Source organism: Arvicanthis niloticus, chromosome 2 (genome assembly GCF_011762505.2).
Source record: "Arvicanthis niloticus isolate mArvNil1 chromosome 2, mArvNil1.pat.X, whole genome shotgun sequence".
Taxonomy (NCBI): Eukaryota; Metazoa; Chordata; class Mammalia; order Rodentia; family Muridae; genus Arvicanthis; species Arvicanthis niloticus.
In genome coordinates, this window is record NC_047659.1 from 83,212,617 (window position 1) to 83,237,575 (window position 24,959).

At 34.4% G+C, this 24,959-nt stretch overlaps 2 protein-coding genes across 2 annotated transcripts; both read left to right on the forward strand.

The window, feature by feature from the left end:
- Positions 1 to 6,160: 6,160 nt before the first annotated feature.
- On the forward strand, positions 6,161 to 14,189 carry LOC117704144 (olfactory receptor 4F17-like). The gene is made up of 2 exons (XM_076929424.1): positions 6,161 to 6,234; positions 12,014 to 14,189. Exon 2 carries the CDS (start codon positions 12,047 to 12,049, stop codon positions 12,983 to 12,985), a length of 939 nt encoding a protein of 312 aa, XP_076785539.1. The 5' UTR covers positions 6,161 to 6,234; positions 12,014 to 12,046; the 3' UTR covers positions 12,986 to 14,189.
- Positions 14,190 to 14,309: 120 nt separating this feature from the next.
- On the forward strand, positions 14,310 to 20,535 carry LOC117703201 (olfactory receptor 4F4-like). Its single transcript, XM_076929423.1, has 2 exons — positions 14,310 to 14,723; positions 16,863 to 20,535. The coding sequence occupies exons 1-2, from the start codon at positions 14,715 to 14,717 to the stop codon at positions 17,832 to 17,834; spliced, it is 981 nt and encodes a 326-aa protein (XP_076785538.1). The 5' UTR covers positions 14,310 to 14,714; the 3' UTR covers positions 17,835 to 20,535.
- Positions 20,536 to 24,959: the final 4,424 nt, after the last annotated feature.

Sequence of the window (24,959 nt, forward strand, 5' to 3'; positions counted from 1 at the left end):
ACAGTCCCATAACGCCTAAAGAAATAGACACAGTCATTAAAAATCTTCCCACCAAAAAATGTCCGGGGCCACATGGTTTCAGTGCAGAATTCTTTCAGACCTTCAAGGAAGACCTAATACCAATCCTCTTCAAGTTATTCCATCGAATAGAAACAGAAGGAACACTACCCAATTCATTCTATGAAGCTACCATTACACTCATACCTAAACCACAGAAAGACCCAACAAAGAAAGAGAACTACAGACCAATCTCTCTTATGAATATTGATGCAAAAATACTCAATAAAATTCTCGCAAACCAAATCCAACAACACATCAAAACAATTATCCATCAAGATCAAGTAGGCTTTATCCCAGGAATGCAGGGATGGTTCAATATTCGGAAATCCATCAATGTAATCCACTACATAAATAAACTCAAAGAGAAAAACCACATGGTCATCTCACTAGATGCTGAGAAAGCATTTGACAAAATTCAACATCCCTTCATGTTAAAAGTCTTGGAAAGATCAGGAATACAAGGCCCATATCTAAACATAGTAAAAGCAATATACAGCAAGCCAGTAGCCAACATCAAACTAAATGGAGAGAAACTTGAAGCAATCCCACTAAGATCAGGGACTAGGCAAGGCTGCCCACTCTCACCTTACCTATTCAATATAGTACTGGAAGTCTTAGCTAGAGCAATTAGACAACAAAAGGAAGTCAAAGGGATACAGATAGGAAAGGAAGAAGTCAAAATTTCACTATTTGCAGATGATATGATAGTATACTTAAGTGAACCTAAAACTTCCACCAGAGAACTCCTAAACCTGATAAACAACTTTAGCAATGTGGCTGGATATAAAATCAACTCAAACAAATCAGTAGCCTTCCTCTATTCAAATGATAAACAGGCAGAGAAAGAAATTAGGGAAATGACACCCTTCACAATAGCCACAAATAAAATAAATTATCTTGGAGTGAATCTAACAAAACAAGTGAAAGATCTGTATGACAAGAACTTCAAGTCTCTGAAGAAAGAAATTGAAGAAGATCTCAGAAGATGGAAAGATCTCCCATGCTCCTGGATTGGCAGGATTAACTTAGTAAAAATGGCTATCCTGCCAAAAGCAATCTACAAATTCAATGCAATACCCATCAAAATTCCAAATTAATTCTTCATAGAGATAGAAAGAGCAATTTACAAATTCATTTGGAATAACAAAAAACCTAGGATAGCAAGAACTATTCTGAACAATAAAAGAACCTCTGGGGGAAATCACCATTCCGGACCTCAAACTGTACTACAGAGCAGTAGTGATAAAAACTGCATGGTATTGGTACAGAGACAGACAGGATGATCAATGGAATAGAATTGAAGACCCAGAAATGAACCCACACACCTATGGTCACTTGATCTTTGACAAGGGAGTTAAATCCACCCAGTGGAAAAAGGACAGCATTTTCAACAAGTGGTGCTGGCTCAACTGGAGGTCAACATGTAGAAGAATGCAAATTAATCCATTCTTATCCCCCCTGCACAAAGCTCAACTCCAAGTGGATAAAGGACCTTCACATAAAGCCAGATACACTGAAACTATTAGAAGAGAAGTTGGGGAAGACCCTCGAATACCTAGGCACAGGGGAAAAGTTCCTGAACAGAACACCAATGGCTTATGCTCTAAGATCAAGAATCGACAAATGGGACCTCATCAAATTGCAAAGCTTCTGTAAGGCAAAGAACACTGTCAACATGACAAAACGGCAACCAACAGATTGGGAAAAGATCATTACCAATCCTACATCTGATAGGGGGCTAATATCGAATATTTACAAAGAACTCAAGAAATTAGACACCAAACAACAAAATAACCCCATTAAAAAATGGGGTACAGAGCTAAACAAAGAATTCTCAACTGAGGAAACTCGAATGGCTGAGAAGCACCTTAAGAAATGTTCAACATCCTTAGTCATCAGGGAAATGCAAATCAAAACAACACTGAGATACCACCTCACACCAGTCAGAATGGCTAAGATCAAAAACTCAGGTGATAGTAGATGCTGGTGAGGATGTGAAGAAAGAGGAACACTCCTGCATTGTTGGTGGGGTTGCAAGCTGGTACAACCACTTTGGAAGTCAGTCTGGCGGTTCCTCAGAAAATTGGATATAGCACTACCTGAGGACCCATCTATACCACTCCTGGGCATATACCCAGAAAATGCCCCAACAAATAACAAAGACATATGCTCCACTATGTTCATAGCAGCCTTATTTATAATAGCCAGAAGCTGGAAAGAACCCAGATGCCCTTCAACAGAGGAATGGATACAAAAAATGTGGTACATTTACACAATGGAATATTACTCAGCTATTAAAAATAATGAATTTGGGAAATTCTTAGGTAAATGGATGGAACTAGAAAATATCATCCTGAGTGAGGTAACCCAATCACAAAAGAACACACATGGTATTTACTCACTGATAAGCGGAGATTAGCCCAAAAATCTGAAACAACAAAGATTCAACTACCAGACGACATGAAGCTCATGAAGAAGAAAGAACAAGTAAGGATGCCTAGGTCTTTCTTAGAAGGAGTAACTAAATACCCAAGGGAGCAAATATGGAGACAAAGTGTGGGACAGAATCTGAAGGGGGGGTTGTAGGGAGACCACTCCATCTGGGTATTCATTCCATGGGCAGTCACCAAAAATAGACGCTGATAGGGATGTCAGGATGGGAAAGCTGACAGCAGCCAGATAAGGCTATCTCCTTAGAGGTCCCCCAGAGTTGGACATACCCAGAGACAGATACCGACAGCTATCCATTAATCTGATCAAAGGTTCCCAATGGAGGAGTTAGAGAGTAAATAGAAGGAACCTTAAGGGCTGGTGGCCCCATGAGGAGAGCAACAATACCAACCAGCCAGAGCTCCCCAGGGTCTAAACCACCAGCCTAGGAGCACATATGGAGAGACACATGACTCCAGCTGTGTATGTAGGGGAGGATGGCCTTGTCGGGCATAGGTGGGAGACAAGATCATTGGTACCCTGAAGGTTGAGCACAGAGGGGGTGGGAATCTGAGGGTGGGGAGGGGGGCTGGGAGTAGGTGGGTAAACACCTTCATAGAGGCAGGAGGAGGGGGAATGGGATAAGGGGTTCCTGGGTGGTGGGGGAAATATGCTAAGGGGATAAAATTTGAAATGTAAATATTATATCCAATAAAAGATGGGAAAAAATAGAAAAGCGGTTAGAACCAACATTCTTAATAAAATGTCAGCCCTCTTAAAAAAAAAAACTATCTTGATACTAAAATTTGTTTTGAGAATTGTATATTGCAGAATGATCAGCCTTGGTGTATCTACTCAACAAGCAAGCTGGGCAGACCTGCTCAAACCACTGAGGTCCGGGAATTCCATCTGGAGGCAGTGAAGACACAGCATCAGAGGATTGTCAACTTGCTCTCCCTCCCCCCCCACTCCTCTTCTAATATCTCAATGCCCATAATCAGCTTGAAGAAGCTAATGATGAGTCAGCGCTCCTATTCCCTGGGCTTGGGGACTAAGGTGGTAAATGTTGGGCTGTCTCTCTAGGGAAAAGTAGTGGTTTTGTCGGAATAGAGACGATTAGCTAGGGTTTATTGCATAGCCATAACCTATTAGTAGAAATCTGTATAATTAATATCAAGATGAAGATATAAATTCTTAAATGGCACCAATTTACTTTGTTTACAGATTTTAAGATTTTCACTGGCATGAGCTTCTTAGTGATATAAGAGTGAGATGAATATTGTTACTCCCATAGGCATTGTACCAGTATAACACATTTAGGAATACAAAGCTTAGACCCAGTCCTTCTTTAACTTTTTTGACTGATTTGAGGTGGTCAGCCTGTGAGTTAAGGGACTATAGCAAATTCATGGCTTGGAGTTTATTATAAGGGTGTTCTCTATGTTTTATTTAGAAATAACTGAGTGGAGTTAACAGACAACAGTCCAGATTACCTTACATGGATAGCTGGTTTTCAAAACATCAGAAATCCTTAGAATTGACATGACAAACATTTCAGTATTAATGTTCATTTTCCTTAGAGACCTGTCTGCTCCTGACAGCTTCCTATATTGAATTCTAAGAAGAAATTGAGCATCCTTGGAGTTACTCCAGTTGTGGTGAGACAGCCACTAGGCAAGAATTGCCACTTTCCTTCTACAGACAAATGACTGTCCAGAAAAGGACACACTTGCAGAATAGTTGACTGATTATATCTGCCTAGACAGAGTAATCAGCCCTTAATAATTCTGCAGCACTAAGGTCTGTCAGATGATCCTGGGCCAGAAGGCAGAAGAACAGAGGCTCCAACGTTTTGAAGTAGAGTGAGTGTCCAGGTGTTCAGAGGTCTCTATAAATTGGCTAAGTTTTAGAAACTATGATTTGTGCTTCCCACAATTATAGTTAACTCAGTCATTCTGGATTTCTGATGGGGTTGAAAACATATAGCTATTGACCTTAAGAGAAAAGACTTGAGTGGATGGTCGTCAGCTGACATTTATCCTAAAGCCAGGTTCAGAACTACATGTTTTAGTTAGAATAGATGACAGAGGAGCTGGTTAGTCAACAAAAGGATGGACTGGGTATTAGGACTATCCTGTACCTCACTGGTACAAATTGGCATAATTATGTTCTAATTGTATTTTGAGAGAAAAGTTTCATTTTAACAGGAAGGGTGATGTGTAGGAGGAGCTAAGGTAGGAGGAGTACTGAGAGGAAGAAAAGGAGTAAGAAGAGGAGAAGAAGAAAGAGAGGAGAAGCTAGGTGAAGAAAGAGAGAAAGAGGGGGGAGACAGGGAGGCAGAGGTTCAAGTATCTCCCCCAGTCAAAGATAGTTGTTATATCTAGGTTGGTCAGTGGGTTACACCTCTGATTGAACAATTCCAAACTTATAAAGCCTATGATTAACATTATTTTTAAAAAATGTATAAATGCAAAAAGGAAAAGGGTGCATGGGATAGGGGTTTCCTAAGGGGAGTGGGGGGGAAATGGGGAAAGGGGATGCCATCTAAAGTGTAAATAAAATATCTAATAAAAAAAGAAAAAAAGAAAAAAATTGATCTATTGAAAAAAATAAAAAAAAATAAAAATTATAAAATATTTACATAAAAAAAAAGAATTAGACTTTAGTTTTTCTTTTTAAATATGTTTGGTAGAAGTATTCTTCAGTTTAAATCTTATATGGATATTATATCATATAATATTACATTGTATTGTAGTATAATATCAATGTTTTTTTTTAAAAATCTTGGATGAACTAGCATCCCTCATATTTCTGTTGACCTGAAAAGGAACATTTTCCTTCTTCTGAACAAGAGAAAATGAAGTGCAGATCTAAACAATACATTTTTAAACAAGCACACTTGTAAACAAATGCAAAGCTTTTACTCTGTCAATGAAACCTCAATGAGATCAGATTCTGACTCTACATAAATGACAAAGACCAGCTTCTCTCACAAGACCCACTGAGACTGCCCTCATGGCTTTATTCATATAATGTTTAATGATGGTCTTCTTCTCAGGCATTCATACCCTTCATTCAAGTAACTCAAAACAACTACCTATATCTTCCAAAATTTCTAAACAAATTAACCCAATGACTTACAAATTTAACTTACAATAGGTCAACTCAAATGACAAAGTAGTAATTTTCAAATATACCTGTATCTTCTGGTTTTGCAGAACATTTAGGCTTTCTTGGACAAACATTTGTAAAAATGAAACAATAAGAATTTTTATCTTTTCCTTAATAACAAATGAAGTATATTTTCAGATAAAAAGTTTTAGATTACTTTTAATTTGATATGTGAATTCAGAATACAGCTATCTACCTTTTGAATATTTTTATTCCCATTCAATAAATTCATGCAATAAGATTATCACTTCTCAAGGAGGTTATTTTACAGTATCTAATCCATTATTCAGAATCTTCTTATTTTTTCTCTTAGATAACCAGACAATTCTTTTGATACTTCTCTCTTGGGGAAACCAGTAGCTCATCATCCAATTCCCAATAGAAATTATTAATGAGCTGGGTATTGGCCGCCTTCACAATGGGTCACTCTCCTGAGCAACTAATTAGCTTCTTTGCCACTATAAAAAATCATACATATATCTTTGTCTTCAGAGGCATTGCTTATAGACATGAAGAATAATCTACTTAGATTTCCCTTCTCTTCCAAGTGTACCTGCTGTTACTTGAGAGAAGGTAAGGGGTGCTTTACATTTAAAACCTGAAAAACATGGTTGTTGGCATCTTGCTAAACTCCTATCTGTAAAATAATTTTGTCAGACATTTCACCTTTCATGAGTATTTTTGCCCTTTTATTTTACACTATCTGACTATAATTTTGAAATTTTACTTAAATATATTGCTTTATATAATTATTCTCATGCTTACAAACTTTTGATAATTTTTAATTTGCTTTTTTGGTATGAAGATTTTTCAAGATACATATGTTTCTGCTTTGTTGGCCTCAGACAATTGTACACTTTATTTTAAACTATGCCAAGCAGATGTCTATCCTCAGATATTTCCTGCATATTTAAAGATCATATTATAATTTAAAACAAAGAATAATCTCTCAAGACTTGTCTTCTAATGCTCTAGAGTAATTCCCACCTTTTTTTCAACATTAAAATATTCTAGGCAGTGAATAAACTGAGGGACTATGCCAAGACTTAGATATATTCTAGCCTATGGTAAGGGATTCTGCAGAAATGCATTAGATAGGAGTTCTTTTCATTGCAGCTTTTCAAGTAGTAGTCAAGATGTTTGAAAAAAAGAAAAAGAAAATTTGGTAGAATCCATCAAGGGGATAGGGTAGGGAGAAGACTATTTGTTTAGGAAGCAGGAAGCATAGTTTAATGTCAAACTGAATATGAGTTCAAAGACTAATAGGATCTTTCTAATAGAGTAAAGTGAGCCTATCCAATATGTATTATTCTGAGATTTTATAACTGTTTCTCAAAATCATTTGTAGACTAATATTAAAGACCAGTATACTAAAGTTTAGGACATTTGGCATCTGATCTGGACTTCTGATTGTTTAGCTATCGATGCACGATTAAACACAGGGCCATTTTATGTAGAACCAAGGGTTAAAAACATTCTCTCTCACAGTTGTTCCCAATTTTCATGTAAATCTATAATTCTATTAATATGGTTTGTTTAACACATGTTTATATTTCTTGTTTGAAGTGATACATACCCCAAGACCTTGAATAATAGAGAAATTTAAGTCACCACAACCAGGAAAATCATCAGTCACTATGGGGACTTGGCTCCTGATGAACTCTTAGGAGCGTTATGCTGTTATCAACAGTTCAGAAGGAAAAGGAATAAAGCACTGTATTTTTGCTTTTGTTTTGATTTTCATCTTTTGAGATAAAACTGAGAAGTTTTATTGTATTTTTACTATTTTTGCACATAAATCTCTAAAAACATGTGGATTTACTAATATATGATAATAATAACCCAAGATGTTTGTAGGAAAATAAGACCCTCATTTATTTAAATTCTCATTCTTTATAATTAGCATAAATAGAAAGCAATAGATATAAAAGTATATTAAATTCAACTATACTGTAATTTTGCTTTTCATCTGAACAATGTTATAGCAATTTTTATAAATATTTTGTGAAATATTTTTGAAGCTTTTCTATGTGTTCCAGACATAATTTTATATAGGTATTACTGTGTTAGACCAAAAGAGACAGCTTCCTGGATTTCTGAGCTTTAGTTTATCCTTATTAAAAACTATAATATAGTAGAACCAGAATAAACAAACTCTTCCTGAAAGATAAAGGTTTATTTTGATCAATGACTTTTTTATTTTTTGAAATATGACTTATCTGTAAGTTAGCTGAGCATTCCCCAAAACTATCAAACACCCAGTTCATCCTTTCATATTTCACTGTCCAGTCATGCACATTCTTAATTTCTTATATTCTCTTGATACCAGTAGTTATTTGCTCCACAGATGCTCTATTGCTTTCCATCCTTCCAGTAAACATATGCAGTACCAGTACATGGAAATCCAAGGAACCCACTCAGTAAGGAGTTCATATTGCACATGTTTTGTTTTAAATCATAATGGGCAACATAAAGTTGCACATTATATCTCCATCTCTTTATTAGCATTGTTTCCACATCATGATTCTCTCATTTTCACCTGTCACTGCATTTATCTGTCTTTCCAACCTATCTTTATCCTTTGTTTCTGTCTTCTCTTCTGCCTGTTCTTAAAAACATTCTATTGATGACACTATAACATTCTTTAATGTACCAAGTAGTTCCAATTTTTTCAATGTAGAAATCACATGTTATAAAAATTAAATATTATCAGTAAAATAATGCTATAAATGAAAACATTTTATCTTTAAACAAATAACTTTCATATGTTTAGGGTCTTGTTCTTTAAAGCATATAAGTCTCACCTCCCTACAAGACAAATACCAGTTCAATAGCATTAAGTTAATGGTAATATGATTTCTAAATCTACTGATGTAATTCAGATTTTAATTAATCAATTGGTTTGTGGTGAATTTTATAAGCTGAAATGTGGAATTTATTTTATCTTACTTTAAAATATGAAAAGCTTCACTATAAGTACTACATATGCTTTTTTCTACTTCAGGGTTACATTTTCAGTGACATAGATGAGCTTAGTAAATCACCAACCACAGGCTTCTCAACACAATACAGAGCAATGCCAAAAAACCTTCCAATGATGATTTTATTAACTACATAATATTCTTCTCACATTTGATTCCCCTTCCCAAATATTTTCAAATATCACCTAGAAGACTGGGTGATATAAATGTAGGTTAGAAGTCCAGGAACAAAAGTGTGAATGCATTAATATTGCAAACATGGTTTTGCAATGTATGTTGTACAAAAACCAAGAACCTGAATGGATACTCAAGAATTTTTATATGGAATAGTATAGAAAACAATGCAGAAACTGAAAGTTAACCAAAATTGTTGTATAGTGTAGAATAGGGAAAGAATTCAAGTGCTTAGTCTCCAGATTCATACCAAAGTATTATCTATTTTTGTACCATCTCATTATGTTTTTCTGTATTTGACTATTCATTGTATCTTATTTTTTAAAAATGTCTCTTCCAGTAATTGTTGAACAGAAACAAAACCAATAGACATGCTAGCGCGGATAATGGAGAGCCTTAGTCTTCCACAAAGAATTACAAGTAACTAAGGAATGCTGAAAGTAGTGGAAATGGCCGTCCAGAAGGAAGAGCACAATAACTGGTTATCCAATACTGAATGCTCATCCCTGAAAACATACATACTAATCACATTGTCCACATTGAGTAAATTATTATCCCAGTTCACATCACTACTCTGGCTCACACTGAGCCTGATGAGGTCACAAGGACATCTATTTTCCTTACAGTTGTTTTATTATTACAAGAATTCATTCAGAATGGTCACCCCTGGTCAACACGAAGCAAGGGGCATGCTTTGTCACTGCTCGAGTAAACTTCCTTAGGAAGTTTTCATCTTAGTTTAGTTTTACACAAAGCCCAATGTTAAAATATCTTTTATTCACCTGATATAATTGTCATTTTGGAGACGTATTTCCTCTTTCTTCAAAGAGAAGTCTAGTCTTGGAAGCTTCTAGCCTCCATAAATCTTATCTAGGCCTAGAATGTTTCCAGCCTTTGAGAGTTACTGGTGAATAAGCTCACCCTTGCTAACTCTTTCTGAACTCTGGCTGGCTGGCCAACTCAGCTGTTCTGGCTCAAAACTCCTCTACAAGCTGACTGATTTAATCTGGCTTCTCTCAGATTCTCCTGAATTCTTCTGTTTGGCTTGAAATTAACTCTGGCAATATGTTAATCTTCTTGCTCCTTTTCATTCTCTGGCTCATTCTGTCTTCACCAGTGTCTAGATTGTTCTCTCTCTGCAACCTGTCTCTGTACAACTATCCTGGTGAAAACTGTCCCCTCTTCTCTCTCTGCAATGGTCTCTCTCAAGTAGGCTCTCTTCTCTCTGTTCTTGTGAGTTGAGCATATCTTTTATCTGCCTTGCCATTTTGTCTCCCACTCAATTAGACATCACTTCAAATAGATACTTCTGTCTACAAACTAAATTTACCTTCATTGTTTGGGATTCTAAGTCTGTACTAAGGGAGTGTCTGTATTCCAGCCAGAGAGTTTAAATGTGTGTGCTAAAGCTGACCCACACCACTACAAGTTTTTCCAGTAAAAAACAAGATCTCCAGGTTCACAGTGTGATCTAATATCCTGCAACAGCCCAAGAAAACTAAACGAAACCCTTTACTGATTTAAATGTATCTTGTCCGTAGAGAATACCATTTGTGAAATAAAAAAAAAAGTGCAATAGAATAAATAACATTCTTTATTTAATCAGTTATGAGTCAATCCTAGTTTTCAAACAGCTTTCATAAACCTGCCATCTCTTTAGATCCCTAGATAATTTGATATTTGAAGAGAAAAATAGACATAAATACAGTATGTGCATTGAAAGATTCATTAAATCTAAAATAAGAACTAGAAACTCTGAAACCTGAAATGCTATCATTGTAACTGGAAATAATGAGCTTGCTAATTACTTTCCATCAATGTTTTAAGTAGCAATATCAATGTTGTTGTTATGTCCATCATTGAGTTTTATTTCATTATTATAGACAACTGTGTATATTTGATATATCTGTACTTAATGGCTCTCGTTTAAACTGCCTTAATGCTTTACTTATAATTGTCAATAAAGTGTTATGAATATTTGTGACTGGAGATATCATCTGTACAAGTAGTATTTCAGAAAAATGCTTCACAACGAGGTATAGAGATAAAATTTTTGATATATCATTTAAGGGTTAAAATACCTTCCCTCTTGTATAACTATAAATAAAACAATTTTACTGAGCTTTTGCTCCCTTCTTTGTGTGGAGCAGTATGGTCCACTCTGAAAGAGTTGGTAATAATAATACATTTTGCTAATTATAGTTGTAATTTTTCTAACTTAACAAGAGAGTAATATTTTCTTATATTTCATTGATTTCTAAGACACACACACACGGATACACAGTTACATTTCTCAGTTCTCTATATCATTGTTCACATTGCCTGATGGGTTTTTAGTATCAATCATGTATATTTTAATCATTCTAACATTATAATGATATCAGCTTTATTCTCTCTAAACACTGAAGTTCAAGCACAAGATAAACCATGAGATAGTTTTGGGACAAGCATGGGTAAGAAATAATTCTTTCTTTCTTTCTTTCTTTCTTTCTTTCTTTCTTTCTTTCTTCTTTCTTTCTTTTTCTTTCTTTCTTTCTTTCTTTCTTTCTTATTTCTCTATCTCTCTGTTTCCATTTTTTCTTTCTTTTTCTTTTTTTTTTTTTTAGGTACAGAGGATCAAATCCCCTACATGCTAGTAAAGTACTTTATCATTGAATCTTTTTTTAACTAGCATAAGTAAGAAATAAGTTGTTTACGTGTCTTGACTAACCTTCCATTCTAATGCTTATATTCACTTAATTTTGTTATTTTAGATCAGTTTTAGAATGATCCTTTTTAAGTTTTGAAAACAATGTTAATGTCCTGACAGAGTCCTAATTCTCTGGAATACTGTATTCATTTAGGATTGTTCCCAATATCTCTTTTTATTTCACCTGAACTTCTTGAATTTGTTCAATACATTTTTTTCTACTACATAAATTGTCTCATACGTTTATGTTTTATCAGTTACTATAATTTAGTGCAATATATCATTTTGAGTAGATCTCTTTTCAAACTCCATAAATCTCTTGTACAGTGGGTTCTTCGCATTTTGTAAATAGTCTACACCAACTAAAAGTATACTTGTCAGCAATAGAAATTGTTTGATAAGCAAATGGTCTACTGTTAAGCAATATCTCTGGTAGAGTGACTGATTTTAAATTATTAATATTTAATCTTACTTTTGATGCCTTAAAATAATTTATCTTCTCTTTCAGAATTTTTCTGTATCTTCCTTACATTCTGATCCAATGGAACAAGTGAATGATTCTATTGTACCTGAATTTGTTTTGCTGGGACTTGCACAATCGTTTGGATCACAGATTTTCTTTGGCCTCTTCTTCTCCTTATTTTATGTGGGGATTCTTTTTGGAAACCTCTTCATTGTGTTCATAGTGATTGCTGATTATCACTTACACTTCCCTATGTATATTCTACTGGCCAACCTTTCACTCATTGACTTGGGCCTTTCATCTACAACAATTCCTAGGACAATATCTGATCTTTTTACTGGTTGTAAAGTCATTTCTTTCCACAGCTGCATGATACAAATGTTCTTCATTCATGTGATGGGTGGAGTTGAGATGGTGCTGCTCATAGCCATGGCATATGACAGATATACAGCAATCTGCAAGCCTCTTCACTACCTGATGATCATGAACGCCAAAAAGTGTATAATTTTGGTAATTGCTGCTTGGGTCATAGGCATGATTCATGCAGTGTCTCAGTTTATGTTTGTCATAAATTTACCCTTCTGTGGTCCCTATAATGTAGGAAGCTTTTATTGTGATTTTCCAAGGGTCATTAAACTTGCATGCATGGACACTTATAAACTGGAATTTGTGGTCTCTGCCAACAGTGGCTTCATTTCTATGTGTACCTTCTTTTTCTTGATTATATCATACATTTTTGTTCTGGTCAGTGTACGACAACATTCTTCAACTGATTTATCCAAAGCATTCTTCACCTTATCAGCCCACATCACCGTAGTGGTTTTGTTTTTCATACCATGCATGTTTCTGTATGTATGGCCTTTTCCAACTAAGTCACTTGATAATATCTTTGCTATTGTTGACTTTGTTCTCACTCCTGTCTTAAATCCTACTATCTATACTTTAAGGAATAAAGATATGAGGTTGGCCATCAGAAGGTTAAGTAGACAGGTTTTAAGTTCTAGGGAATTTACATAGTAAATATTATTAATAAAATAGAGAAAATGTGATAAACTATTAATATTAATACAATAGAATAAAAACATTATTTTATTGGGTTTAGAAACTTAAAAAATGCACTTACCAAAGAGTTTCAATTAAGATAGGGTTACAATAACTTCTGCTGCTTACAAAATAAAAGTGTTATATATATTTCCAATCAATATGCCTAAATTTTTATTGGTTTTAAATTTTTGTATTGTACTGAAGTACTTGTATTATATTTGTTATTATAACAAGCAATTATTGCACAAACTTTAATGTTATTTTGTTTGTACAAATAAATGTGCATATACATATGTGATGTACCTTTATGCAGCCAATACAATACTAGTTATTAATATATATTTCTTATGGAAATTATGTGGATCCAATGGATAAAATATAGGTTTAGGTAAACCAATAATTTTGGTTTAAGACATATAAGTAGGACAGTCATCACTATTAAGATTTTTGTGGTTTTTTTTTCTGACCTGTTTTTTGGGGGTTGAGACATACCATTTTATTATTTCTAAGATACATACTTTTTCCGTTTTAGAATATCTAAAAATGAGTATGTATTTCTGGTTGTGTGACAGTTTAGTTTTTTCTTTTTTTATTGGATATTTTATTTATTTACATTTCAGATGCCATTCCCTTTCCCCATTTCCCTTCCCTAGAACCTCCCTATCCCATCACCATGCATCCTCCTTTTTGCTTTTATACCATTTTAATTTTATGCAATTATTAAGGTCAGTTCTAGGTTGAGAAACTAGCAATACCTGTTCTTAAATGACAATTTATGATGTCATTTTAGACATAGACTTAGTACACTTTTATAATGCAATACCTGTGTATGTCCTTATATAAAAGCATGACTTTGTCTCCCTAGTAATCTTCCTCAAACAAGTTTCTACTTAACAGAAAAGAAACAACTACAAGTTAAACTATTTCAGGGAAACTTAACATCTGAAGCTATAGCCAAGTTCTGAAAAGCTTATTTAGCATGCTAGCTCTCCAGCTGTGGTGCTTAGGAAGAAGAGTCTGCTTGAATCCTTCAGAAGAAACCAGAAACACATGGTGGTCAAGAAGCCCAACTTGAGACAAGTCTTGAATGTGTTTCTTAGATGTGATTTAGGAATCTAGTTGTTTATCTCAGCTCATTTAAATGTCTTCATGGTAATTAAAGTTTACAAATACCAAATGTGTGTGAACTGAGATTTTTAAATATTCAGGAAATTTTTGATATGTTCTCCACATACTGGTTATCAATGTCTTTGAACTATTCTTTTTATAAAATTGAAATATTATCATTCACTGCCTGATTTATTTGTATAGACTTTATTTTTGTAATATTACTTTATTTGTTTACAATGGGATTTTTTTTTTGCAGTCACTCTTAGATTGAGTGAGATGGTAAAATTATCTAGTGATCCAAGAAACTACAACAATGTCCCTTAACTCAGAAATAAACTATGTTTCCACCAAAGGCCAAGGGAAAACCTATGTATGACACTGAATCAGTCTGCCAGTAAGCTCGGGCTGTTTCTGGATTCTCCATGGGTTTCTGGTTACTTCATAAATGCTTATCGTTAGCCAAGAAAGTTGTTTGCTCAAGAGGACAATTCGTATAAAAGCTAATCTCCCAGAAATGTTAATGCTTTAAAGTGTGTTTAGGAGGGACTCTGTACTGTTCTGTCTCTTAAGATTACTGCTGTCTCTTCAAGTTATGAAAGAGGTAAGTGGAATGACAAAATTAACATTCATCAGAAACAACTATGGGTTAGAAGTTTAATGAATGGAAACTCACTCCACAGAACTAAATTTTGATATTTTTTCTTCATGAAAACAAATAAAATTCCTGTAGGGTTGCCTTATACACTTAAAAGAGTTAACATGATGAATATGAAAAAGGATAACCCATATTGTCAGTGTTCTACACCCAAATTTACTGATTTAACATATTCTTTCCTTTCTGTGATGTGGTTAAAAAAAAAAAAAAGACAAACCAATAACTTAGTATTTTCTTGTTCCATGTCTTTTTTTTCTAACAAATTCAAAGGAAAAATACTTTTGAACATTCTTTCACATAGAAGTCACAAATATAGTGTTACAACTATGGATATCCTAAGAGGTATTAATTGGATTATAGCATTTGAAAACGGAAAAATGAAGGCACGAGAAATTTTTCTTAGATATTCAAGATCAAGTAGTGGATCTGTGCTTAAGCCCAGAGCCCTGGTTCTTATCTTTCTGAGTACAAAAATACTTTTCTTTTAGAAAACTCAATGTAAAACATGATTATGAAGAACATAACATTAAAATGATTTAATTCAAAAGTAATATATTGAGAGTATTTTTTCTTTAATCATGCTTGGCCTGTTGTTGTTATAATAAAACCAGTACAACCAGACTTAACATGAGGGGATGTACTTAGTATTATTGCAACATGGTATGACATGTTTTGTTGATATGCTGCTGAGGCCTGCCCTTTTCTTAAGGGAAACAAAGGAGGAGAGGGTTTGGGGGAAAGGGCAGGTTGGGAGGGAGAGACTGAGTTCAGGATATAATATATAAGAGAAATGTAAATTTCTAAAAAAGATGCAAAAGAACTCTTTAAATTTGGATGCAAATTTAATAATAGAATCATTACATTCTTCAAAAACTTCTTGAGTATTTTCTAGAGTCCCACATGAAATAAGGAAGTTCTGTTGGTAAAAAGACCATTGATGAAGATACCATGTTAGCATTTTCCTCTTAGCAACACAACTCTGCAGATGTGACACATTGTGAACCACAAAATTTCTTTTTCTTAAAAATATAATTCTTAAATTCTTATTTTCTACTATGGTAGATTTTAATATTCAGCAGAACTCTGGACTCACAATCCTTGGCATATTTCTCATTGAGATACAACTGGAATATTTCCTTCTCTATCCTCTTCTTCATTCTCAAAATGTTTTTTAAAAAAGTGAAATACTCAAATAACTTTAATTTGAATAGTATGATTCTAAAGAAAAGGTTTCATGAACTAGTCACACCGCATTTCATCTCGCAACAGAAGTCCTATCCTTGAGTGTTATCAGTGTTGGATAATTATACTTATACTGGGTAAAGAAGGCACAAACCAAAACGTGTTTTATGAATTATTTTATGATTAGATCTATCTTTATTATAAAAAAAATTGAACCACCAAATTGTTATAGAACTTTGTACACGGTAATTTGAATGTAACTAGGCAGGTGTAAAGAAACTAATTTGGACTAATGCAGAGATAATTATAATTTCTAAGCACAAGCAGTTTTCAACAAATAAATCACAAATAATAAATAACAGCATTCGCCCAAGAAATAGAGGAAGATAAGTCTCTATGTCTCCTAAAAGACATTACTCATCAAATCCGTCTCTATCTTATAAATGTCTACTGTACAACCTTGTCATCTTAAATCCTATATTTTCACTTATTTCTGTCATTTTTGTTTTTTTATTTTTAGTTTCCTATTAGTAAGTTTATTTTTTTTTCTTAAAGACTTTCACATACAATAATGTAAGGCATGTTTTATACATTACAGGGGTTTTTTGCTTTATTTTGTTTATAACATTCAGACTTAAAAAGTAAGTCTATGATGAGACTACAGAGAGAGAAGCACAGACTGTACCATTGTGTTAGGAAGGAGTCTAGTACCATGGATACGCTGAAGGCTTGGATATCTAAGAAGCAAAGCAAAACCAGTATAGTTTAAATTGAGTTTTGATTTTTAGTTTGGAATTTTTAGTTTAGTTTAAGCAATAGATCATAGCAAGGCCTTCATGAGTGAGCAGAGGTTAGAATTTGCATATAGTGACTCTGATGGTTTTTTTCACTGTCTTCTCAAAGGCAAGTGCAGAGACTCTCTTCTGGAATGAATCAATATGGGAAGCAAACCATTCTGTGGTGACCGAATTTATTTTAATTGGACTCTCCGATTCTCGGGAACTTCAGATCTTTCTGTTTGTATTCTTTTTTGTTTTCTACATAGGAATTGTGTTTGGAAACCTTCTTATTGTCATAACTGTGACCAATGACGCCCACCTCCACTCCCCTATGTACTTTCTGTTGGCCAACCTCTCATTCATAGATTTGTGTGTGTCCTCTGTCACTGCTCCAAAGACTATTGCTGATTTTTTCTACAAACGCAAAGTCATCTCAGTCAAGGGCTGCCTTACACAGATATTTCTCCTTCACTTTTTTGGGGGGAGTGAGATGGTGACCCTTGTAGCCATGGCCTTTGACAGATATGTAGCAATTTGTAAGCCTCTAAACTATACTACAATTATGCGTGGTAATGTATGTGTTGGCATTGTGGTTACTGCATGGGGAATTGGTTTCCTACACTCAGTGAGCCAATTGGCCTTTGCAGTAAGCTTACCATTTTGTGGTCCCAATAAGGTTGATAGTTTTTACTGTGACCTTCCTAGAGTACTCAAACTTGCCTGTGCAGACACATATAAGTTAGACATCATGGTCATTGCCAACAGTGGTATGCTCAGTGTGTGTTCTTTTGTTTTGCTAATCATCTCCTATGGTATTATTCTAATGACCATCCAACGCAGGCCTTCTGATAGGTCATCTAAGGCTCTGTCTACACTGACTGCTCATATCACAGTAGTTCTTTTGTTTTTTGGACCGTGCATTTTCATTTATGCTTGGCCCTTTCCCATCAAGTCATTTGATAAATTCCTTGCTGTGTTTTATTCTGTGGTCACTCCTCTCTTGAACCCCATTATATACACACTGCGGAACACAGAGATGAAAACTGCCATGAGACGCCCAAGACAATGGAATTTAAACTTTTGGGTGAAGTCTTAGTTCTCCTGTTGCCATGAGATTGAGATAATGAACAAAGGAAGTTATTACATTATGCAGCAGACCCAATGTCAGTTGTAAAAATCCATTTTTACCCCATTTAGTAATTGTTAAAGAAGGTGCTATCATTTACTCAATTTATTCTATATGAATAAATAGGTTTTTATATAGGTTGAAAATTAATTGAATTAATTCCAACTACCTTTTCACTAGTTTTTAGAACAATTAAAGGTACTATTATGGTATTATTTGTGTACAACTGAGACTTCCTGGATATTTTTGGGTTTCAGATTAAAAAAAAAGATACAAGCTGGACTATTTTACATTAAAAAATCTTTATTTTGCTTATTTTTCATAAAAGCTTAATAAAAAATTACTACTTACCTAACTAAAAAAATGTACTCAATGATATAAGTTAAAATCTGAATTACATATATTTATGAGAGATGTTTCTAACTGGTAACCATATATCATTTGTTTCCTACTACTATAATAAACCATAGTCTAATACTGTCTTCAAGTCTTCAAGTGTCATATGGAGACCAAATTTACCATCATGATTTGCCTTTGTGGTGTTTGACACCCTGTGGAATATAGCAATTGGTTTTAAAACAGTGAAAAGAATTAAGAATACTCCAACCACTTATCATGTTGACACAAACATATGGCTTATGTTCATCTATCACTTTTCATCGTCAGAAATTTAAAGTTAAAAGATGTTGACTTCAATATCACTTAAACTTTGCTAAATATGATTATGAGTACTTATTTATCTTTTATAAGGTTTGGATGTCATATTAATAAAAAAGAGATTATGATATGTATTACATATGATTATTATGAAAAGTAATAAAATAGTAGAGATATGTAAGATGATATAAACACATGACTTATTCACCACTCAGTGAAGATTAGATAATAGCCATGGTAATCCTCTATGTTAACATAGTCAAAAGTTTTTACATATTTCAGAACTTAGTACAGGGACATGGTATATTTCAATCTTAGTAGATAATCATGTAGGGCATTGTAGTTACAATTGGAAATGTGTTCAATTATATGCAATGTGATATCAACATATTTATATGCAAGAATGTCAAACACATATTTGTGTAAGGTACACATATTCTGCCATCATAGTAAGGAATTTTAAATATCAGGACAGAAGTAAGAGGAGAGACTATGAGTTTAAAGAACTTAACAGTTATTCTGGTAACTTTTCACCTTTCTATTGATTATCTTTGATGTAGTTTAAAGTTGAAGATCACAGCTCTGACTAAGAATCAACATAGCTGAATAATTATAATCTCAATGAATGAATAGAAATGGAAATTCAGACAATAAAAGGGTCAAAATTATGCCTATTCAAGAGAAACAAAATAACCATGAGGACACTAATACAAATGAACAGACAGTGTCTCAAATCAGTGATAAAACAAAAGAGCTATTAATAAAGTGATGAAATCAACAGGATGCTTTGGAAAAAAAGGCATTCGATTTATTCATCAAACTACAGAACAATTTCTAAATAAACTGAAGATGTAAATCCATTTAAAATCTATTCACATATTTTAAAACATGAATTAATATCTTTAGAATTCACAATGTAGTAAATGAATAAAATTAATTATAATGTCATATTGGACTTCTAAAAAGAAGATAAATGAGAAAGTTGATAGCACTCTAGGAGTAATAACTAATATATAATAACAACAGTTATTATATATATAAGTTAGGTAGCTTTCATAAACTCAACAACCTAGTAGAAAATTAGCAAAAGCTTTAAATGCACATCGTTTACATAAGATGAATCCATATGTACAAGAAATATTGTCAAACTGTTTCATGATAAAAACATATGCAAGCTAAAATTTTATCTAAATATGATCTCTGATCTATAAGGTGTCTGATGTCAGTGTTTAATAATCTAACTAAGGAGAGAAGCTGTAGTGAAAGAAGAATGATGCACAGTTACAAAATCTTTTTACTATCACCTTTAAATGTACCTAAACAATTTCTATTATGATAAAGCCAAAAATAAAAATAAAAAGACAAAAAAGTAGAATAATCTGCCAGCAATAAGAAATGGACCATATGAGGTTTAGAGATATGGTCCAGTTTCAGTGATGACTATAACAAGTTAAATCATAAGTACATACAAGCATCCACGAAATGATCATTAAAATAAAACTGACAGAGTTTCTCTTTGAATGAACCCAGTAATCTAAAATTAGTAGGTAAGAGTTTTTGCTCAAAATTTACAATAATTAGCAAAACAAACAATTTGAAGATACAGATTATGATTAATATTATGTGTGGAAAATAAGGTAAAAATGAAGTAATAGTAAGTAACTAATAAAGATTATCTGCCTAATGACATTCAACAGGAAAGAGACAGGACAAAAACTTGCAAAAATACCTCATAGATTCAACAAAATAAAAATTGAATAATGGAACAGTTAATTGAACAAATTATCTAGACTAATCGTTGGGTTCAAGAAATGAAAGAAGAGTAAAAAGAATTGATTCAGATTGAAAGCCAGAAGAAACAACAAACTGAGTTTTGTCAAGGGCCTGATTTAAGCAAGCCAATTTTCATAAAATTGTGAGGCAATCAACAAAATGGAATAACAATCAAGTGTGTATTTGTGGCAAATATAGACAGTCAGATATAGCAGCAGAAAAATGATGCATAAAATGGAGGTTGTGGGGCCAGGAGGAAAAAAAAGGAGGGAGAAAAGGGAATCAGAGAACCAAGATTATACAGAAAAGAAATGCTCATAACATTTTTATCTCATAGATAAATTTTTATTGATATTTTATTTACATTTCAGATATTATTCCCTTTCCCCATAACCCCCCACCCAGAAAAATCCCCATCCCATTCCCCCTCTTTCTGCTTCTATGAGGATGTGCCCCCACCCACCCACCCATTCCCAACTCCCTTCCCTCAAATTCCCTCACATTGGGACATCCAGTCTTCACTGGACCAAGGACCTCCTCTCCCACGTATGTCCAATCCTCCCTTTCATATACAGCTGGAGCCATGGGTCCCTCCCTATGTGCTCCCGGGTTGATTGTTTAGTCCCTGTGAGCTCTGGTTAGTTGCTATTGTTGCTCTCCCCATGGGACTTCAAACCCCTTCAGCTCCTTCAGTCTTTTCTCTAACTCCTTCATTGAGAACCCCATGATCAGTTCAATGGTTAGCTGTGAGCACCTACCTCTGTATATGTCAGGCTTTGGCAGACCTCTAAGGAGACAGCAATATCAGACTCTTGTCAGCATGCACTTCCTGGCATCCACATCAGCATCTGCCTTTGGTGATTGCACATGGGATGGATACACAGGTGGAGCAGTCTCCAGATGGCCCCTCCTTCAGTTTCTGTCCCACACTTTGTCTACATATATTCTCCCATGAGTATTTTGTTACTCCCTCTAAGAAGGACTGAAACATCCACACTTTGGTCTTCCTTCTTTATGAGCTTCACACAGAAGGAAACTACAACCTAGAAAAAGCCAAGAACATAATCTTCCAACAAACATAAAAGGAGATAGCTACACAAACATAATTATACCTCTAATAACAAAAATAACAGGAAACAACAATCATTTTTTAATAGCTCTTAATATCAATGGACTCAATTTCCCCAACAAAAAGACATAAACTAACAGACTAAATACATAAACAGGACCCAGAATTTTGCTGTATACAGGAAATTCACCTCAGTGACAAAGACAGACACTACCTCAGAGTAAAAGGATTGAAAACAATTTTCCAAGCAAATAGTCCCTCGAAACAAGCTGAAGTAGCCATTCTAAAATCAAATAAAATCAACTTTCAAAAGTTATCAAAAAAGATAAGGAAGGACACTTCATACTTATCAAAGGAAAACTCTACCAAGATGAACTCTCAATTCTGAATATCTATGCTCCAAATGCAAGAGCACCCACATTCATGAAAGAAACTTTACTAAAGCTCAAAGTGTTGAGAGCTGCTCTACGTTGGGCGACAAAAATGTTGTGGCCCACACTATCCCACGCTTAGGGGCCAAAGATGTTGCAGACCGCTCTGTCAATGTTGGAACCCGCACTGCCAAAAGCCTTGGGGACTAACTTGTTAGCTTGCACTGCCCCAAGCTGCTCGGGTCTATGGGTCGGGGTTCAGCAAGAGAGAGAGTGAGGGCCTACTCAAGGAATGGAGGCTAAACAGAGTGTGATTCAATCTCATTTATTCTTCAGTCTCTCTTCCTAGTCCAAATCCCAAGTCTTGAGTTCCTAGTCCCTAGTTCCTAGTCCCTAGTGCCTCCAAGTTCCAAGTTACTTCTTCCAAGTGCTAAGTGCCTAATACCTAATAATCTGCTGCAAGTTGTACTGAACTCTTCTGTCTGCCTCTCTCACCTTTTATATGTCTCACTTCTAAGCTATGCCTCTAAGTCACGCCCTTAGATCTTATCTCCAAATCACACCTTAAGTCACATCCTTAAATCTTGGCTCTAAATCTGATCTCTAAGTCTCACACACCCAAGGGAAGATCCTGGATATCTAAAACAAGATGTTATCAGAGTGTGCTCAGCTGTTGTAGGCTAATATAATCAAATCTCTTGTCAGGGTATATGGCTCAAGATGGTTGCAAGGATGATAGCCGCTTTCTGTTGCCTCCCCACATCAAAGCACACATTGCATCTCACACAATAATAGTGGGTGACTTCAATATCCCATTCTCAGCAATGGACAGATCATGGAAACAGAAACTAAACAGAGATACAGTGAAACTAAGAGAAGTAATGAACCAAATGGATTTAGCAGATATCTATAGAACACATCATCCTAAAACAAAAGAATATACCTGTTTCTTAGCATCTCGTGGTACCTTCTCCAAAATTGATCATATAATTGGTCACAAAACAGGTCTCAACAGATACAAAAAGTTTGAAATAATCCCTTGCATCCTATCAGATCACCAGGAACTAAGGCAGGTCTTCATTAATAACAAAAACTATAGAAAGCCCACATACAAGTGAAAACTAAACAATGTTCGAAAGAAATTAAAGACTTTTTAGAATAATGAACATGAAGGCTGGTCATATCATAGATAAATTCTTAATAGAATCTAATTCTGGAAATCCAGGCACAGAGAAGCTCAAAAAAGATAAAACTTGGTATCAAATCAACATAAAACAAACCAGGGAGGACTAAAACAAGGACAGGAAGAATAAAATCTACTAACTCAAACTTCTAATCATCTACTGAGCCTTATAATATGATAAATTGTATTTTTCTGTTTTTATTATTTTTCCTTAATGTTGTCAGTAGTATTATATAATTTTCGTGGCATAGTTTTCTTAAAGATGATCCTGAGAACTTGATATTTTAAAAAGAATTATTCATTTCATTTCTGCAAATCTGTTGCTAAGCTAGAGATACATAAAATTTTAAATTGTCTAGTCTGCAATCTCTCTGAATTAATTTATTATATCTAGTAATTGTTGTTTGGAGTATTTATCATTTTCTAAACAATTATTTGTGCCATATACCATATTAAAGAGTTATACAATTTTAATTCTTGTGTCTTTTTTTATTTTTATATTATCTAGGAGTTCAAATACAATGAATAGAAATGTAAGAAATAGATTATTGCCTTGCACTAAATCCTAAGAGACAGGTATAATTTTTTGCCAAGTGCATCGATTTCCTCAAAAATGAGAAATACAGAGGCACAAAATGTTCCATATTTTGTTGTTGTCCTTAATGTTATTTGCTGGGGGCCAGCCCTGGCCTGGGGGGATGATCTTCTTTCTTGTCAGTGAGGCAGCAGAGGGGGAAGAGAGTTGGCAGAGGATAAGACTTGGTCTTAGGAGAATCGGGATATTTAGGATTGCATTATAATAAAAGTTTACTTATCTAAGTCTAAGTTACTATGCTTTGTAGCTGAGCTGCCTTCTGTGATCCTCTGTAAATATCTTTTTGTACTATCTCAGCAGGAACTGCTGGGCTTTAACTTAAGCCTGCTAATCTGAGGTTGCAAGAAGAAAAGACACTTAGAGAAGTGATTATAGAGTTTATTACTAAGTGTAAAAAGTTTCCTATGAAAGCTATCTAAGGGGAAAGGCAAAAAGATCCTAAGTGGGGAAAAGGAATAAAAATCTAATAATGAAAACAATTCTCCTGGAGGGAAAGAAAAGGAAAGGAAGAAACGAATCTCTCTTTTATCTTTGTCTTCAGCACTTATACACCTTTCAGAGTACATGACCACATGTTTCAAAGTTCATCACAAGTTCACACCAAAAATCAAATCACAAATTGAAATAGAAGTTTACAACAGAGAGTGTTTACATACATATCCATTAGGAGTAATTATCTGTCTAAACATCCATCACCTGTCTAGATCCAAGGTTCACTGAAAGTTTAAAACTATAACTAAGTTATTAGTGCAATTCTGTATAGATAAACCCAGGCAATATTTTATCTTCTGTCCTAGCACCTGTAATAAATCATTAGTTCCCTTTTTATGACCTTTGGGTAATTGTTTTACAAGTTCTTGGAATGTGCTCTGAGTAGGAGAAAGTCTGGTTACTCTCTTAGAGCAATTGCCTAGTGACACTTGGAAGACTGGCAGAGTTCTCATTTCAGTTTTGACTATCAGAAAGAGACCTAATAGCAGTCCCATTATAAAAGAGCTTAATAATCACTGATATAATTTTAGGAATTCTTATAGAATCATAATTAAGACTTAAGAAGTCATCTATTTGTCTGTATATAAGGATCACTACAAGACAGTACATCTTCCTGGATCTGCAGAGATCTGCTCCCAAGAGTGTGCTATTACTTAGTGATTGTTTTATCTGTTTAATAATAATAGGAAAAGCATATTAATAGCAGGAATCTCTTCTAAAATGAGTCTTTTACAGCCTTGCTGAATAAGGACACACCTGTCTCAGATTATATAATAACCCAAAGCAGGCCATTTCAGGATGATCACCTACTAGTTATTAGCTTGTCCCATAATGGCTCCTGACAGTAATTAATATCACTGATATATCCTTGTCTAATTATTTGATTTTATTCTGTTTCACTGGTCAGACTATTTAACATTTTATCAAATCCATTCAAAATTAAATGGAAACACTT